Source organism: Perognathus longimembris, chromosome 11 (assembly GCF_023159225.1).
Source record: "Perognathus longimembris pacificus isolate PPM17 chromosome 11, ASM2315922v1, whole genome shotgun sequence".
NCBI lineage: Eukaryota > Metazoa > Chordata > Mammalia > Rodentia > Heteromyidae > Perognathus > Perognathus longimembris.
The window spans coordinates 35,958,907-35,977,802 of NC_063171.1; the positions used below are offsets into that span (position 1 = coordinate 35,958,907).

Genomic DNA, 18,896 nt, shown 5'->3' on the forward strand with positions numbered 1-18,896 from the left:
TCAAAGAATTGCAAGGACTTCTCCAAGAACCCAGCCCAGTGTAATTGTTAAACTTCAGTGAAAGGGCAACCCTAGGCTAGAACAACTTCTTCCATCTGGCCTCTCCTCTAAATATTCAGTGCTGACCTAAGAAGAGCAAGTACCCCTTCACAGGCCAAAGGTTGATCCCTCATGATTAAATCTGATGTCCAGAGTCCCATGCAGCTGGGGTCCTGGTGATGTCACTTAGGAAAAGAGCAAGAGTAATTCAGCTAGCAAAAGCCAGAGGCAGAATTTAAACCCAAGCCTGTGTAACTGCAATGCCCATGCTATTTCCACGGTCTCAGACCAGGATAGTTATCAAGTTTGATCATACAGAATTTAGTTTGTGGGGATATATATGTGCTCCGTTTTAGACACACTGAATTTGAGATATCTGTATGACATTTGTAAAGTAATCTAATAATTAGTTGGTATGTTGGGCCCTTGTACAAGTTACTTAATATGTCCAAGTCTCAGTTTTCTCCTCCATAAAATAATGCCATTACCTTCTAAAAAAGGTTAACACAGGTAGAGACTCTTAGGTAGTACTATGCATATATATACACACATATATACACAAATAGATGTATAAATATATTCTTTGTGACACAATTTAGAGTTTATTTCCTTTTTTTTTTTTTTTTTTTTTGGTCAGTCATAGGGCTTAAACTCAGAGCCTGGACACTGTCCCTGAGCTTTTCTGCTCGGGGCTATCACTCTACCACTTTGAGCCACAGCTCCACTTATGATTTTCTGGTGGATAATTGAAGATAAGAGTCTTGTGGACTTTCCTGCCCATTCTTGGCTTCAAACTGTGATCCTTAGCCTCCTGAGTAGCTAGGATTACAGGCGTGAGCCACCAGTACCCCGCTGAGTTTATTTCCTTTTAAGTAAAGAGTGAAAGGAGATAGATATGGTTTAAAAAAAAAAAGATTGTTGGCAAGTATGAAAATAGAACAATGAAACCTCTTGAAATTACATTAGAGAAAGGGGAGAGAAGTAAGGAAGAATGATATAGGGGGTTGATTATATTGTAACTATGCATGAAAATGTTACAATGAAATCTCCCTTTATACAGCTAATGTATGCTAATTAGTTTTTTTTTAATTTAAGTTGGATGCCAGTGCTGTAATCCTAGCTATCAGGAAGCTGAGATCTGAGGATTGTGGCTCGAAGGCAGCTGGAGCAAGAAAGTCTGTGAGACCCTGATCTCCAATTAACTACCCAAAAAACCCAGAAGTAGCAGAGTGCTAGCTTTGAGATATAAAACTCAGAGACACAAGTCCAGAGTTTAAGTCTCAGGATCGGCACAAAAACCAACAATAAAAATTTAATAGTTCAGGCTAGGAATATGGCCTACTGGCAAGAGTGCTTGCCTCCTATACATGAAGCCCTGGGTTTGATCCCCCAGCACCACATATATACAAAATGGCCAGAAGTGGCGCTGTGGCTCAAGTGGCAGAGTGCTAGCCTTGAGCAAAAAGAAGCCAGTGACAGTGCTCAGGCCCCGAGTCTAAGGCCCAGGACTGGTAAAAAAAAAAAAGAAATGTACTTACTGCCTTACATATGAAACTGTAACCCCTCTGTACTTCACTTTGACAGTAAAGAAAAAAAAAAGCTAAGCTCTTTAAATAAAGTCATTAAAAATTTTTTTTAATAGTTCAGGCAGTGCCGGTGACTCATACCTGTACTTCTACCTACTTAAGAAGCTGGGATCTGGCCGACCACAGTTGGAAGCCACCCTTGCCAAAAACCATTTCCAATTAGTCAGCAAAATGCTGAACTAGAGGCATGGCTTGTACCAGGCAAAATTGGAAATCCATATCAAAAATAATCAGAGCAAGCCAGACACCAGTGACTCACACCTATAATCCTAGTTCAGAGGCTGAGATATAAGAATCAGGGTTTGAAGCCAGCCCAGGCAGGAATGTCTTTGAGACTCTTATCTCTAATTAACTGCCCCAAACTCTGAAGTAAAACTGTAGCTCAAGCAGTAGAGTGTTAGCCTTGGGCAAAAAAAATTGCAGGGATATTGCCCAGGCCCTGAGTTCAAGCCTCATTACCGGCATGCACACACACACACACACACACACACACACACACACACACACACTTCCTTTTTTGGGAGCCTGGCACAATCATTATGCCTTTCCTTTTATTACAGACATGCTGCATGCGAAAAAAAAGTGTGTTGTCTCTCCCCATCTCTCTTTTCTCAGTTTACCTAGGATCAGTGTACAAAAGAGGCTGCAGATCTAGCCTGCAGCTCAGCAGTAGGGAGAACCTCTATGAATCTGATTAGGAGCAGCTTCTACTCAGTCATGAGGTCCCCACCTACCACAGCACCTCCCCTTGTGCCACTAGCCAGTAGCTTGGGCATGCTGGGAAAACCTCCCACCCAGTTCTTTGCCCTAGGTCCAGAGTCTGTGCCCTGCCTACACAGGGCACTAAAAGCACCTGGAGGCTACAAGCAACACATGTCTCTTGTATTCTACATACTCAGAGCCTGGCACCCTTGAGATCAAAAGAAAAGCAGAGCCAACGTGGGAGCTTGGCGAAAGCCATTCCACACCAGATTCTGTGGCCTGTGTTGACATGTTGCCTAAGAGGATCAGGTAGGAAATCAATTTGGGACCAGAGATGAAAAGCATCTTTCTTGCTGCTAGTATAGACAATGCCAAGGCATAGGTGCAGGGCAGATATGAGAAGAGACTCTAAAGAAGAGAGAGAAGAGGGAAAAATGTGGCCTAGATCTCACTTTCTTCTCTCATACCCAGGTGTCTGTGACAACCATCCTAAAACCTGAAGTCATGGCAAGTAGTGAAGATGAACCAAGGAACTGTGTGGTATGTGGAGACCGAGCCACGGGCTATCATTTCCATGCTTTGACTTGTGAGGGCTGCAAGGGTTTTTTCAGGTGAGAACCTTCTCCCCAATAGAAACAATCCTCTCCTCCCTACCCTCTCTACCTCCCACCCCCACCCCCATGTAACTCCTATCAGTCAGCCTTTAAACCCTGGCAAGCACCTAGGCTTGTCCAACTACTCCTGTAACCAAGTCTAACTACCTTGTGGCTAACATCCTATCTCTTCCTAACCACAATACTCTATATAAACCAGTGGCATAATAGGAAGCTATGGACACAATCTACTACCTGCAAAGAAACAAGCTAGTATTACATCAACTATGATTTTTGAGTGTCCTGTGTCCTCAAGAAAATTCTTAAGATGTATTATGCCTAGTCCTGAGAATCTTGGGGCACAGCTCAGATTAGCCAGTGTCACCAGATTCCCAAGTCCTTTAGCTCACATTCTCTCAGTCCTACATACATACTTGCCTGCTCACTGCCATCCCAGGTCCTAATCATGTCTCTCTCTCTTTCACAGACGAACAGTGAGCAAAAGCACTGGTCCCATCTGCCCCTTTGCTGGAAACTGTGAGGTTAACAAGGCCCAGAGGCGCCACTGCCCAGCCTGCAGGTTGCAGAAGTGTTTAAATGCTGGCATGAGGAAAGACAGTGAGTTGGTCCCTCACCATCCCAATAACTTATTGATTCTTTCTCTGTTCACCATAGCACACTTTCACAGAGCAGGAACTCTTTAGCTATGTCACTATTCTTTCTCTTTTTATTTATTTTTATGCCAGCACTGAGGCTTGAACTCAAGGCCTAGGCACTGTCCTTTAGGTTTGTTGTTGTTGTTGTTTTGCCCAAAACTGGCACTCTACTGCTTGAGCCACAGCTCGAATTCTAGATTTTGATGGTCTAGAGAAGAGAAGATTCTCAGATTGTCCTGCCTGAGCTGGAATTGAACTGTGTTCCTCAGATCTCGGCCTCCTGAGTAGCTAGGATTACATGCATGAACCATTGGCACTCAACTAGATTAAACTAGATTATGTCATTCTTCTATTCAAACCTCCTACAGCTCCTATCTCTCTTAAAGTACATGATCTCATAGATTGACTTCTGCATACCTTTCAGACCTTATTTCCCTTTACCCTTGCTGAATACATTCTGGACACACTAACTTCATTGCCATCTTTGAACACAAGCACACTTCCTTAAGACTTTCACAGTTGCCAGACCCTGTACCTGAAATGCCCTTCCCCTAGACATCTTTTCTTCCTTCCTTCCTTTCTTCCTTTCTTTCTTTCTTTCTTTTTTTCTTTTTTTCTTTTCTTTCTTCCCTTCCTTCCTCTATTCTTTTTTTCTTCCTTCCTTTCTTTCTATTCTGTTCTCTTTCCTTCCTTCTCTCTCTTTCCTTCCTTCCTGCCTTCCTTCTTTTCTTTCTTTTTCTTTTTTTGCCAGTCCCAGGACTTGAACTCAGGAGCTAGGCACTTTCCCTGAGCTTCTTTTGTTGAAGGCTTGCCCTCTACCACTTGAAGCTACAGCACCCCTTCCAGCTTTTGTCAAGGGACCTACTGGAAATAGGAGTCAAAGTAACTTGTATGTATGAAAATAGAACAATGAAACCTTGAAACCAGTTGAAATTGTTTCAAAAAGGGGGAGGGGAACTAGAGAATGATAGAGGGGGTTGAGGTTGATTGGGATACATCACATACATGTGTGAAAATGTCACAGTGAACCCCTTTCTTGTAAAACTAATGTATGCCAATAAAAATAAGATAATTGCATATATACACTATCAAACTTAAAAAACTCAAGTCTGTCTGACTTTCAAACTCTGGCTTATTCCCTATTACATTATTAGAAACTGTAGAAACCAAAAAATCATTGTTTGAACCCAGTCCATATCACTTATTTTACAACCTTGGTACTGCCCCTGGAATCTAAGCTTGTTTCTATCTCTGAAAGATACAAACCCCACTGGCCATCAGTGACTCAAACCTATAATCCTAGGAAGCTGAGATCTGAGGATCATGGCTTGAAGCCAACCAAGACAGAAAAGTCTGGGAGACTTATATCCAAGTAACCACCAAAAACAAAACAAAACAACCAGAAGTGGAGCTGTGCCCTATAGAGTGCCAGCCTTGAGTGGAACAACAAAAAAAAAGGGAAAAGGAAAGATCTTCACCCTATCCACTACAAGGTAGTTTTATCTAAGAAAATCTAACCTTAACCTCAAAACCTTTGAACTTATCATGCTATATAAACAAGGTGGTATTCTAAGTATGAAGATCTTCTTCTTCTTCTTCTTCTTCTTCTTTTTTTTTCCAGTTCTAGGTCGTGAACTCAGGGCCTGAGCACTGTCCTTGGCTTCTTTTTTGCTCAAGGCTAGCACTCTGCCACTTGAGCCACAGCGCCACTTCTGGCCATTTTCTGTATATGTGGTGCTGAGGAATCGAACCCAGGGCCTCATGTATAGGAGGCAAGCACTCTTGCCACTAGGCCATATTCCCAGCCCCGAAGATCTTCTTCAGTGTAATGACCCCCAGAAGCCAAATGCAAACACATTCCCCCCAGCCCTCTCCTTCTTTCCCTGCCTCCTTTTGAGGTAGAATCTCATCAGCCCAGGCTGGTCTTGACTCATTTTGTGTAAACCAGGCTTCCCTCAAGCTCACAATCTTCCTACATTAGCCTTCCATATGCTAGTACACGCATGTGCCACTGCACCCAGCTTCTTCTTGTACCTTTCCCACTTTATTCTCCATACTTCCCTGTTTTCCTACAGCGCATTGTTTCCTAAGGTAATGAGTCACAGATAACTCAGGTTGCTGGAAGTGTGCAGGAATCCCCTACCACCTGCAGCCTCTAGTTCAGCCAAATTCAAGGAAGCCTCAGGAACTCTCCTCCTCTCCCCAATCCTTCCTCATGCATGGCAGCAAGGAGCCCTCAAGGACTGTCAGAAGAGTGTTCTGTGTTGACATCAATCATTTTGTCATATTTCTTGTTTGACACAGTGATACTGTCAGCAGAAGCCCTGGCATTGCGACGAGCAAGGCAGGCGCAGCGGAGGGGACAGCAAACACCTATACAACTGAGTAAGGAACAGAAAGAGCTGGTCCAGATCCTCCTGGGAGCTCACACTCGCCACATGAGCACCATGTTTGACCAGTTTGTGCATTTCAGGGTGAGCACTTACAGGATTTGGGTTGGAACATAACCAAAAGGGTTCCCAAAGAAGTAAACTGAGGGAGAGAGCTGTATGCCATGAACCAAAAGAGAAAACCCCAGCCTGGCCAGGGTATTCAACAAAGAACCCTTGGAAAATAAGGCTGGCAAGGCCTACAGGAAAAGTCTAGGGCCAGGGCTTCTCACCCTCATGCTCTGCTCTCTGTAGCCTCCAGCTTACCTATTCATCCATCACCAGCCCTTGACCACCTTGGCCCCTGTGCTGCCTCTGCTTGCACACTTTGCAGATATCAACACTTTCATGGTACAGCAAATCATCAAGTTTACCAAGGAGCTACCCCCCTTCCGGTGAGTGGGCTCCCCTCATCTTTCAGGAAGTAAATGTTTCACAAATTACACACCAACCCCTAATCCTCTCCCCAAAAACTCACAGATCACGTTAACATATCTTCCAAATTTTTTAAGCACCAAGTCTTGACTGCCAAGGCTTGTTTTTAAGTGCACCACCCAGGACCAGAAGCTCCCTTACCCTCTCTGAAGTTCCGGTTGGAGTCTAAAATGTCTGTTTCCTGTTCTCAATAGATCCCTGTCCATAGAAGATCAAATCTCCCTTCTCAAGGGAGCTGCTGTAGAAATGAGTCAAATCTTACTCAATACTACTTTCTGTCTTCAAACACAAAACTTCTTCTGTGGACCTCTTCGCTATACAATGGAAGATGGAACCCATGGTGAGAGGGTGCTAGCACAGGAAGAGGGCAAGTATCCTTGAGGTATGGGATGTGGTAGGGGAACCTGGAGATCCTAAGCACAATATTTCCAACAGCGGGATTCCAGGAAGAATTTATAGAGTTATTATTTCATTTCCATGGGACACTGAAGCGACTGCAACTCCAGGAGCCAGAGTATTTACTCATGGCTGCCATGGCCCTCTTCTCTCCTGGTGAGCATCTCCCAAAGCCCAGGAACTCTGGTCCCACCTTTCCCCAAGCTCCTTGAATCCGACCATCCCCAGCCATCTAGCCTTCAAACCTACAGAATGGTCTATATACCATCCTCAGCCGCTGGACATTCTCCTCCCACCAGCCTTGTCCCTTTCAGCTCCCTGTGTTATCTTACAGACCGGCCCGGAGTTACCCAAAGAGAAGAGATTGATCAGCTGCAAGAGGAGATGGCACTGACTCTGGAGAGCTACATCAAGAAACAACAGCTAAGGCCTGGAAATCGGTAAGGGAGATGCTGGGGGCTTGAAGGTTGCACTGGAAAAGAAGAGATAAGGGAAGCACTGACCTTAGGATGATTTCTTAAGCTATATTTTCCTTTGGGAACCCAGGTTTCTTGTTCCTTCACTCTGGCCATGCCCATCACACACACACATCCAGGATGCAAATTGCTATTACTACTGTTTCATCTCACATTTTCCAGATTTTTTTATTCAGTAGAGATGCAAAGTAGTAGAACAAGCTTTGTCTAATAGCATTCCTGAGATTGATGATACCCATCACCGCCCTACTCCAACATCTCCAGAATAACAGAGTTTTTTTTTTGCCAGTCCTGGGGCTTGAACTCAGGGCCTGGGAACTATCCCGGAGCTTCTTTTTGCTCAAGGCTAGTGCTCTACCACTTGAGCCACAGCCCCACTTCCAGCTTTTCTTTTTTCATTTATATGGTACTGAGGAATCGAACCCAGGGCTTCATGCGTGCTAGGCAAGCACTCCACGACTAAGCCACATTCCCAGCCCAATAACATAGATTTTTTAAAGTCTTGTTCACTCTTCTTCTTTGGCCCTTCCTTCTCTCTCCATTGAGCCAATTCCTTGTATGTTTTCATTTTCCTTGAAATTATGATCACTTACAGTTTCATGGCCAAACTCTGCTCTTGGTTCAGTAGACTAAGATCTATCCATGCTCTGAGCAATGTGTCACTTGTGTGGCTCATTCCTCAATGAGTGAGTTTGCTAAAATGGGGGCACTTTATACCACAGAACACACACACCTTCTAAGACAAGTTCTAGAAGGTTAGATAGACCCTCAAATTCTACACAGTTAAAATTCTGACAAATCTGGGGCTTTCTTCATACTTGGCCTTCTAAACTCGAGGTTCAGGAAAAACTGGGAATGGAGTGAGAAAACAATGTCAGAGGACCCCTTGGGGACCTTTGGAATCTTCAGTAAATTTGTCTTGTCAAGCTATGATTTTTTTTTTTTTAACGCTCAGACTTAGCTTCACTGAGGGACAATACAAGGGAACAGAACCTTAGGACAAGACTCTCAGCTGCCTTCTTTCTCTTCTTTTTCCATGGGGATCCCACTGCTTCCTCCAAAGGTTTCTGTATGCAAAGCTGATGGGCCTGTTAGCAGAGCTCCGGAGCCTTAACAATGCTTACTGGTTCCAAATCCAGCGCATCCAGGGACTGCTTGCTATGATGCCACTTCTCCAGGAGATCTGCAGCTGAGACCCATGCTTGCTTCCATCTCCAACCCACCTGGGACACACTGGACTAGAAAGCAGAAACTGCTGGGACCATATATTGGAACCAATACAAAAAGAGCTCAGTGCTTGCAATGCAAAGACTAATAAATGCCTCTTCATGCAATCATGGGGGAAACTTGGGAGGGAAGGAGGGTGATCATGGGGAGAAAGGTGAGGAAGCACAGAAGATGGTGAAGGAGGAAGCCTCAGGGTTTAAGAGGTAAAACTCCTTCTGGGAATGGGTGGGTCCCGTTTTATAGGGCCAAATATTTAGCCCTTCAACCCTACTTCCTCAGTTTTAACAGACTCTGAGATGGGAAAGCAGGATGGGGAGCTAATCCCATGTAGACTTTTTTGCTCTGTAGAGGAAAGGTTAGGAGCCTTGATCCAACGGAAAATAAAGAAGGAAGTAAGGGGGCAAATTTAGCCAGCCATACACCTTAATCCTTCTCCTTTAGTCCAGAGCCACAAGAGCACATGGAAGATGATAGTGCAGCTGGTAGAAGATGTGGATCCTCAAACCACAGCCTCATCAACTGACCTTCTGTCAGCTCCAGTTCTGAGGACATGGTCCTGTCCCCCCACTCTGCTTCTGGGACCTAGAAGTCACCCAGCAAGGTGGGCTTTGGAGAGGGGCCTAGTCTCTGGCCCTAGGGCACCCTGACTCAGAGGTTCCAGCTGCTGTGGGGGCTGGCTCTGGGACAACCTCAGCCCACAGTGATGCTGAAGCCACAATGGAATCTGTTGCGCCAGTGATTGAGGAAAGCTCCAAGGGCAAGGGTGACAGGAAGTGGGGGCATCTTCTTTTCCAGCACAGCACCTACACACCAATTACTATCCACCAAGCCTGTCAGGGAAGAGAACATTGACTAGGTTACTTAACAAGGCTTAGTGGAAGGAGTTAGTGGATATAGGCAGAGCTTTCCTCCCTCTATCCCCAAATCCCTCACCACTTCCAAATGTGGTCCAAAGAACCCTCACCTCTAAACACCATGTTGGCCTGGGGCAAAGTCAGGTGGTAACCAAAGGAGAAGGTTGTATCCTGTAGTCTTGTATTTGCCTCAAACTCCACTCCAACTTGAACCTAAGTAACAGAGACAGGGTAAGGGGAAAATCCATCTCAGTGAAAAATAAAGGGATCTTGACATGTGATGAGCAGAATGAATGCATGAATGGATATGTATACTTTGAGTAGGAAGAATATCAGAGCAGCAGAGTCTAGAGAGGCTTGACAAGACAAAAGATTATCAGAGTTCAAGCCCCAGGACTAGAAAAAAAAAGTTTATGACTGACTTACTAAGGTAAGGGATGACATCAACAATCTTACCTGTTCATTTGCCCTGTGGTAATAACTTGCATGGGCCCCACCAGATCCCACATTCAATGTAGCTACCCAGTGTACAGCTAGGGAGGAAAAAGTATAGGAGAAAGGAGCATTACCATAATAGGACACTAGCCAGGAATTCCAGAAAATTCCATAATTGCTTATCCTCATCCCTATTCCACTTTGCCCCATACCTGAATACTTTCCAGCCAGAGTCAAGATGGCTCCCTCTTCACCTGGTCTCCGGTGATAAACGAGCTCTCCTCCCAGTACCAGCCGATGAGTGAGGCTCTGTAGGAAGTGAGCAACCATGATCACTGTGAAGGAGTGGAGAGACATGGAATTAGTCATAGAGACAAGAATCAAGCCTGCTCCCTCACCCCCAGCAATCCCCAACCCAGCCTGCCCAAGAAACCCCTTTTCTGGTCTCCAAACTATACAATTTAAGATGAATGGGAAGTGGCACTGTGGCTCAAGTGGTAGAGCACTAGCCTTGGGCTGAAGAGCTCAGGGAGAGTGCGGAAGCCCTGAGTGCAAGCCCCATGACTGACAATAAATAAATAAAATGAAATGAAGCCTTCAAAACAGGGGGGAGAGGACTGGGAATGTGGCTTAGTGGTAGAGTACTTGCCTAGCATGCATGAAGCCCTGGGTTCAATTCCTCAGCACCACATACACAGGAGAAAAAAAAGCTAGAAGTGGTGCTGTGGCTCAAGTGGTAGAGTGTTATCCTTGAGCAAAAGAAGCCCAGGGACAGTGCCCAGGCCCTGAATTTGCAAGCCCCAGGACTGACAAGAAAAAAAAAAAAAAAAAAGATGTATGGCCAAAGTTAGCAAATGGACAAATAAGATCAAAAGGACTCTATTGCAGTTCCTCACCTGATTCTCCAATCAGGTCAGGATTTCCTAGGGTCAGAGTAGCTGTGTAGTCATCTCCTCGATACTCGCCATCAAATTGCCATGTCAGGAACTTGGCCTGCTGTGTCTGGGTGGGGAGAGCAAGAAATAAAATCTCCTTCTTTCTTGCCGTTACTCCTTCTCCTGGGGAGCTCAGGTCAGGAAACCCTGACCTGCCTCAGTGGATGGAGACAGAAACTGTGGATCACCTGAAAGACAGCCTTAGCTCGAAGCCGCTCTGCCAACAGAAGCAGGACCTGGGCGTTGAGACTGCCACTGCTATCCATATCTCCTACCACAGTGGGGAACACCTGTTGAAGAGTGTAGACAGGTTGAGCGGGGTTGCATCCATCTGCCTAAACTCAATTACTAGGAGAATTCATTAACGTTATCCAGCGCCCCCTAGTGGAGGCACAAAGACAGTCTGGCATCTACACAAAAATGTTTCTCTACCCTCTTCCTTTCAGAAATGAAACAGAGAATCCTATTACTACCCATTCTTTCTCATAATACACATAGACACACACACACACACACACACACACACACACACATTTTCTCCTCAAGACCCAGGTGGGATTTTAAGGAGATGATTGAGTTATGGTGGAGCTCTCACCTCTGTGGGGCTAAGCTGCCAGTCTCCTGCATAGGCCGCATGGAGGTGATAGCCTGGCAAGGACAGGGCACTCATGTGCACAGTATGAGCCACCTGAGGAAAGAGGAATCATTGGAGGTGAGAACATTGCAACTTCATTTCAATTCCCCATCCCAACCTCCACCGTCTCCTCATCTAGGGGATCTTAAGATTTCCAAATATTACAACATATGCAAAGGGTCACCAGAGTTAAAGGAACAAGTCCCACAGATAAGGAAGATAAAGAACCCCCCCTCCCCATTTGTCCCAAATAGCCTGGATAAGGCTGGAATATAAAGGAAAGGGAACGATTTGGGACAGGCAAGGAAGAGGCCAGAAAAGTGGAAGCACCTGGAAATGGCTGCTCAGAACCTTGTTGACAACGAGCTTCACTCCCTCCATTTGTACTGGGAACACATCTGAACAGGATAGGAGGAGGGAAGGCATAAGCACAGACAAGGAATCCATGCCCCAAAGGGGTAGTCTGCCCTTTCAACCCCATATGAAGCACTGGAGGAACTGACCTCCTTTTCAAGTGCTGCATCAAAATATTTCACTTCATTTGCGCACCTGACCCTCCCTGACACCGGATGCCCCAGGTGTCAGGTCCCCTTTCCTGCTCCCACCACTGAATTTCTGCATTCAAGACCCTCCTCTCCTCTGTCCCTTTAACTTGAGCCACCCAAATGCCAAGTTCTCACCTTTGCATAGTCGATGTAGCTCATCGAAGCTCCCAGGGTTAGGCAGAGGTTCCTCTCGGCGGGGGCTCCGGCGGGGAAAAGTCCCCATAGGCGCCAGGCCCAGCGTGTTCCCCATTTCAGTCCGGAGGACAGGGAGGGGCCGGTGTCAGCCTGGGAATATATTCTAGTGCTCCGTCTACCCTCCACGAGCCCCACCGCCCATCAGCAAGCTCCCCAATTTCAGAAACTTCCACATGGTCCTCATGCTAGACCTGGAAGAGAAAGAGTTGGAGGAGGGAGCACCGGTGGGGATACTGAACCCCAGTCACACTCCTGCCCAATCTTTGATCCCTCACCCCCACCTGTCTCCCCTGCCCTTTCTCCCATTATCCAATCCTGACCCACACTACGGCCTCCTCCTAGTTTCCTAGTCTCTCAGCTCTTCGTTCCCACGGCCCAAGGGAAAGTATGCAATGAAACAGTAACACTTACCATCTCAGATCATCCTGTTGCCCCTTTCCCTTCGGCACACCCCGGTCATCTTGATGGGGGCAGCCATCTTAAGTGATGGCAGAATGCAGCTTCACGCTGCATTCTCGGCGTGGCCAAGAGCGCCATTTTGAGACCGGGCAAAGAAAGCTATGAAAGCCCCAACCTTTCCTTGATTTGGCCCCGCCCAATCGATGAATAAAAAAGACATCTTGATTTCCTAGTGTCCAATGGGAGCGGAGCATGCAAAAGAGTGGCAGGGATTGTGGCCGACGAGTTTCAACAACGCCCTGCTGAGACTGCGACCTGATTGGTGATTTTTTTAGACAAGTAGCAGGCTTTGCTAAGGTAGCCTGCCCAGCCTCCTCTCCAAGGCTGAGATAAACTTGCAAAAATACTGACACTAGAGGGAGCATCTGGTCTCTGTAATCACTGAAGCTCCTTCCACTGTGCAAAAAGCAAAGTGAGGGGCTACTTAAAAGCTGCTTTTTCTGAACCCCGTAAACTAAAAGTCTCCCAACTTTGAATCTGTGCCCTTCGATCTGAGATATTCTCTGCTGCAGTCAACTTTGTAGTCATGGCCTCCAAGAAAGATCAGATTCATTAACAACCATCTTGTGTGAAAGGCAAACTACTGCCCCTCAAACTAGCAATATCTTCTTCTTTTCTTCTTACCATCTTAAAGGGAACAGCCAAAAATTCAGGAGATCACTTTGTTCCTATTCTGTTCCAGTAATAAAGAGTTTCCCTGGAACTCCTCCAAGGACAGAGACTAAGCTAACAATCAAACAGGCCATACCTGAGACCTAGGACTGTTTTAATCATGCATAACTTTCTTACTCCCTATCCACAACTCTCCTTATTTAACCTGAAGCCAAGGTCTGCATCTTTGAAGATGTACTGAAGTGCTGTCTTCCCATAGCAACAATATAATATTTCTATTTTCTTTTTTTCACTATGTCTCTTTATTTGGCATATAGAGACAAAGTAGCCAGACCTGGACTCCTGGACTTTGGGCTTGGGATCTAAGTGCTTGGTTTCAAAACTACAGCCTGGAGATTTGGATTTTGTGAAGGGTGAGTAAGGGAATGACCTTGAAGACTTTGTTCATATTACCCTTTTCCCCTATAGAAAGAACTGCTAGGGAACTCTCACGGCCATCCATTATACAGCTCTCCTCTAGGACACAGACTCTGTATGTTCCTCTGGAGTTCTGCAACTGAGTTCACCTGCTCTGTGTGTGTGTGTGTGTGTGTGTGTGTGTGTGTGTGTGTACTTGTGCATGCACACAGGTCCTGGGGCTTGAACTCAGGGCCTGGGTACTGTCCCTGAGCTAACACTCCAGGGAATACCCTACCACTTGAGCTCCAGTTCCAGGTTTTGGTAGTTTGGTAGTTAATTGGAGATATGAGTCTTATGGACTTTCCTGACCAGGCTGACTTCAAATCATGATCCTCAGATCTCAGTCTCCTGAGAAGCTAGGATAATAGGTGTGAGCCCCCATCTTCTGTGTTTACCCTCTTGGTAGACTAGGAAGCTTGTAAGTAGAAAAGCTGGTTATGGACAGAACTAGTTGCTGAAACATCTGCCCTCTGTTGTGAATGCTTCCTTCTCTGAGGCTCCAGGCAGAGCTGACAAATGAAATCTTAGAAATAAAATTCCAGCCCACAAATGCTTTCTACCCCCAGAGATAGAGGCCAAGCAATAGAGTGACCCTCAAACTCTGTGTGCACCACTAAGGAAATAGTTGGAAATGGAGTAAGGTTTCTTGGTCTTTAGTTGCTCTCTCTCACATCAGCTTCCACACACTCCATCTCTTAGGAATGTCCAAGAAGTTAGCTGTGGGGTCAAAAGGGTGAAAGATATATACATATACATCTGATAGCTCCTTAGTTGATCCCACCTCAGTCTGTTGGGTCTGAGGAATGTATCTCTTCTCTCCTTCACAATTAGGGCTGAAACAAGTACTAAGACCTTCATCACAGGGGAACTATTGCCCCTGTTGATTCAATATTGGCTGACCATCAGCAAGTCTGATAAGAAAGGTCAAATGACCAGGTACCTTTAACCTTTATCCTAGCAGAAGCCTTTTCCTCACCTCTTTTCCTGCCAGAATTCTCTGGTTGCTAGGGAGGGCAGAGGCTGTTTCCTGAGTTTGTTTTATTGGGGGTAGGGTATACTCACTGTTCAGCACCCAGGAGGTCCATTCTGGGCTCTCATGTTTTCTCTTCATCTCATTACATATTAACTCAAAAAGGGACAGAGTCTATACCTGTCCTCTGACCCTGACCCTGACACCCCTACCACCAATTCTCTTCCCCACTGCCCCTGATTTTAACTTTTTTCCTTTCTTCTATTCCCATCTACCCTCTCTTCCAAGTTACAGTGAGGGGAGGTAAGGTTGGAGAGATAAAATCTACCCATAATAAAATAAAAATACCAGAGTTGATGATTTCATGTTAGAACTTTACAGAGAAATAATTAGAAGCTGAGTGTCAGTGGCTCATGGTGGTTCCCAATCCTAGCTACTCAGTAGGCTGAGATCTGAGGATCATGGTTCAAAACCAGCTTGGGTTGAGAAGTCTATGAGACTCTTATCTCAAATTAACTACCAGAAAGCCAGAACTGGAATTGTAGAGTGATAGCCTTGAGCGGAAAAGCTAAGGAACAGCACCTAGGCCCCGAGTTCAAGTCCCAGAACCAGCACACAGAGAAAAGGAAAGAGAGGAGAGAGAGTGAGAACTGCGAATCTTGCTAATTTACTATGTACAAATCTAAGAACTCTAACAAAATCTCAAAAGAACAAATCTTAAACAGACCCAGAACATGCTCTCAGTCTTCACCAAGTCCTATAAGCCCTCTCTCTGACAATATTGCATTAGTCCTCCATTGATTGTCCTCTCCTCCCCCATGTTTTTCAATTTGTTTATTCCAACTTGATCCCCGCCCTGCTGGACCTCCCCACAGTCTCTGTCACCTGATGGGGGTGGAGAAGGAGACAAGTATATAGCTTTTGCCTCTCCAGATAGGCCAGGAATAGACGTGGAGGACAGAGACACTGACTAGGTATGGTGGGGGTCCGCATGTAAAGAGGATGGGGCTTTAATTGTGGAAAGGGAGAGAACCAGGTTGGGATGGGTGTTTATTCCTGGGGAGCAGTGGAAGCTCCTTGGCTTCACTGTCCTTTCCCACCATCAGCACTGTTCCTAGGTCACCTTTCCTCTGTTACTACCATGAAGTTGCTTGCAATCACTGTGCTGCTCCTGGCTGTCTGTAGCCTTGAAGGTATGTGACATGGAGAGGAGGACCCCTGCCCCCCAAAACAAAGAAGGTGCTGGGAGTCCCATCTTTTTGTGCTCTAATGCCCAAATCAGGCAACTAAAGAGCTCAAAGGAAAAGGATCACTTCTCTAGAGTCCAGGAAACAGACCTGGCTGGATCTGGGGAGAGGGTTGAGAGTTGAAATGGGTCCTGACAGAGATGTGGCAGGAGGCTAGGAGTCATTGCTGGGGACCCAGCTGAGAAAAGAGTGCATGTGTGTGCACAGGGGCTATGGTTCGGAGACAAGCAGAGGAGACCAGTCTGCAGAGCCTGTTCACCCATTACCTCCAGACCATGACCAACTATGGCAAGGACCTGGTGGAGAAGGCCAAGGGCACAGAGCTTCAGGCCCAAGCCCGGTAAGTATCAGAAAAATGGGGCTCAAGGGTTATGGGACCATAAATCAAGGGAAGAAAGGTGATCCGTCTCACAAACTGAACTCAGAAATAAAGCTCCCGTGAACCTTTATGAACAGATAGGGGCAGTGGGAATTGGGCCTTGAATTCCAGTCTCTAGAATCTGTTTCTCTGCCTTGTAGAAGGCTACTTCCTCTTAGGGGCTTTGTTTTGCCAAGATGGACCAAAAGGTCTACAGTTTGGAGAGCAACATCATTCCTCATGGCCTCCAAAGCCCCTTAGAGTGATCAGAGTCTCTCACACTAACCTCTGATCCCTTCCCTATCCAGGGCTTACATTGAAAAGACACATGAACAGCTGACACCCCTGGTCAAGAAGGCTGGAGCTGATCTGTTTACCTTCTTTAGCAGTTTCATGGAGCCAAAAAAACCAGAGCCTGTCACCCAGTGAGACATCCAGATTCTTGTCTTTCAATTCTAGAATACCTACTGGCCAGGCCTAGAGCCCTCCTCCCTCCCTACTCCCCATTTTCTACAATAAATGCGGAAGGAGTCAAACTGAGCCTCATGTGTTTGGGTGACTGGGAGAAGTAGCAGAGTGGGGGAGGGGAAGGAGGAAGGAACAAGATAAATCTGCTAAAAGGAGAAGGGATTGGTGGGGGTGGGGGGGAGGCGGAGGGGAAGAGATAAATGATAGAATTGACAGAGTAGAGGTGCCTGTGATTTCCCCCCCCAAGCCCAGGGAACTACTCTGCAGCTTCCCTACAGTGTAGGAAACTACAAAAGATATCATCGATGGGGGCTGGGAATATGGCCTAGTGCAGTTGCCTTGTGTACATGAAGCCCTGGGCTCAATTCCTCAGCACCATATAAACAGAAAAAACCAAAGTGTCAGAAATGTCGCTGTGGTTCAAGTGGTAGAGTGCTAGCCTTGAGCAAAAAGAAGCCATGGGCAGTGCTCAGGCCCTGAGTCCAAGCCCCAGGATTGGCAAAAAAAAAGATATCATGGATTTATAAAATGAATTTCTAAACTTTCTGAGTTACTAGAAATGAAGGCATTGTGCAAAAATTTCCTTTTCACCATTTTATGAAGAGAAAAAAATGAGCCCATAGCCTATTCCCCAAATTACTGTAGTTCCTCCAACCAAAACTTCTGATTTGCTGGGTGCCTGTGGCTCACACCTGTAATCCTAGCTACCCAGGAGGCTAAGATCTGAGGTTTGAAGTTCAAAGCCAGTCTGGGCAGGAAAGTCTGTGAGACTCTTATCTTCAATAAAACTACTCGGAAAAACCTGGAAGTGGCTTCATGGGTCAAATGGTAGAGGGCTAGCTGAGGGACAGAGCCCAGGCCCTGAGTTCAAGCCCCATAACTGGCAACATACACACACACCCTCTGATTTGAATCTGGCCCCAGTGGCTCATGCTTCTAATGCTAGCTACTCAGGAGGCTGAGACCTGAGGACTGTGGTTCAAAATCAGCCTGGATAGGAAAGTCTCCAATTAACTACCAAAAAGTTGAGAGAGGAGCTATGGCTCAAGTGACAGAGTGCCAGCACTGAGTGGAACGAGCTAAGGGACAGTATCCAGGCCCTGAGTTCAAACCCCAATATCAACACACACATAAAAAAATCTCTAGGGCTGGTAATGTGGCTTAGTGGTAGAGTGCTTGCCTAGCATGCATGAAGCCCTGGCTTCGATTCCTCAGCACCACATAAACAGAAAAAGCCAGAAGTAGCGCTGTGGCTCAAAGTGGTAGAGTGCTAGCTTTGAGTAAAAAGAAGCCAGGGACAGTGCTTAGGCCCTGAGTCCAAGCCCTAGGACTGGCCAAAAAAAAAAAAAAGCATTATACTCAGAAATTGACAAGTTAAATTTAAACTCTTTTATACAACTACTTAAAGATAATTTTTTTAATGTTTTCAAAATCTAAACACTCTCTGATTTGGAACCTGTGTGGAGAAGCCCCTCCCCACCATTATCCATAGACCTTGCTGTATTCATAGAACTTGCATGGTAGCCATTCTAGACCTTGGAACTTGTAGGCATGGTAGCCATTTAAAGGCCTGACCAATTTCTAACTTGGAAGACAGGTGGGACTAGAAAAATTCTGGGAGCTGTGCTGATTAAATAAAAATGGATGGATTTCTGGTCGGATTAATGGGGAGAGGTGCATAATCCCGAAATGCAGGACATGAAAAAAAAATAAAGCATTTCCAATAAAAATCTGTTCTCACTTTATTTACAATACTGGGACCTGAACTCAGAATTTCATGTATACTAGGCAAATACTCTTAAGTGTTATCCTCAGCCTTCCAACTTTAAAAGAGTTACTTCCCTACTCTGGCTCATTTCTTGTAACTCATCTAAAATTATCTCCTCCTTCCCCAGAGACTGGAGATGGCTCCAATGTCTCCCATATTTTAATCAACCTCTTTAGTCAAGCACCATTGAACACTTCATTTGAGTTCACTGGGCTGAGACCAAAACCTCAGTCCAGAGGCATATGGGTGGGGGTGAGTTGCAAAGAAACCACACCAAGTGTCTGTTAAGACTCACTGTTCACAATCATTCATCTCCCATTTTCTTTCAAAATATCTACTTTTTTTCTACTTGTGTGGCAAAAATTTCAGAGACTAAGAAATCTCTACCTCACTTGCAAGATGACCTTGGACAGGTAAA

The 18,896-nt window shown here is 45.6% G+C and overlaps 3 protein-coding genes and 1 long non-coding RNA gene across 7 annotated transcripts; 2 read left to right on the plus strand and 2 right to left on the minus strand.

Annotated features, from left to right (window-relative positions):
• On the minus strand, positions 1-2,329 carry LOC125359052. Its single transcript, XR_007212478.1, has 3 exons — positions 2,246-2,329; positions 2,129-2,133; positions 1-224 (listed from the first exon to the last, which is right to left on the minus strand). It is a non-coding gene; the product is annotated as an uncharacterized LOC125359052 (long non-coding RNA).
• A 141-nt stretch (positions 2,330-2,470) lies between these two features.
• Positions 2,471-8,505, plus strand: Nr1i3 (nuclear receptor subfamily 1 group I member 3). 2 transcript variants are annotated; one of them, XM_048356516.1, is made up of 9 exons: positions 2,471-2,636; positions 2,799-2,938; positions 3,408-3,538; positions 5,881-6,050; positions 6,261-6,400; positions 6,635-6,780; positions 6,876-6,992; positions 7,171-7,276; positions 8,376-8,505. In XM_048356516.1, the coding sequence occupies exons 2-9, from the start codon at positions 2,832-2,834 to the stop codon at positions 8,503-8,505; spliced, it is 1,047 nt and encodes a 348-aa protein (XP_048212473.1). In that variant the 5' UTR covers positions 2,471-2,636; positions 2,799-2,831. The 2 variants fall into 2 exon arrangements, with proteins under 2 accessions (XP_048212473.1, XP_048212474.1); XM_048356517.1 differs by lacking the exon at positions 2,471-2,636 and having other exon boundaries at positions 2,766-2,938; positions 6,635-6,788; positions 6,851-6,992.
• Positions 7,750-12,669, minus strand: Tomm40l (translocase of outer mitochondrial membrane 40 like). 3 transcript variants are annotated; one of them, XM_048356520.1, is made up of 10 exons: positions 12,549-12,669; positions 12,078-12,227; positions 11,728-11,795; positions 11,359-11,451; positions 10,952-11,053; positions 10,725-10,830; positions 10,041-10,163; positions 9,850-9,926; positions 9,504-9,606; positions 7,750-9,369 (listed from the first exon to the last, which is right to left on the minus strand). In XM_048356520.1, the coding sequence occupies exons 2-10, from the start codon at positions 12,190-12,192 to the stop codon at positions 9,230-9,232; spliced, it is 927 nt and encodes a 308-aa protein (XP_048212477.1). In that variant the 5' UTR covers positions 12,193-12,227; positions 12,549-12,669; the 3' UTR covers positions 7,750-9,229. The 3 variants fall into 3 exon arrangements, with proteins under 3 accessions (XP_048212477.1, XP_048212475.1, XP_048212476.1); XM_048356518.1 differs by having other exon boundaries at positions 12,078-12,328; XM_048356519.1 differs by lacking the exon at positions 12,549-12,669 and having other exon boundaries at positions 12,078-12,541.
• A 2,873-nt stretch (positions 12,670-15,542) lies between these two features.
• Apoa2 (apolipoprotein A2) lies at positions 15,543-16,772 on the plus strand. Its single transcript, XM_048356521.1, has 4 exons — positions 15,543-15,611; positions 15,744-15,830; positions 16,092-16,224; positions 16,551-16,772. Exons 2-4 carry the CDS (start codon positions 15,779-15,781, stop codon positions 16,669-16,671), a joined length of 306 nt encoding a protein of 101 aa, XP_048212478.1. The 5' UTR covers positions 15,543-15,611; positions 15,744-15,778; the 3' UTR covers positions 16,672-16,772.
• The last annotated feature ends 2,124 nt before the right edge of the window (positions 16,773-18,896 follow it).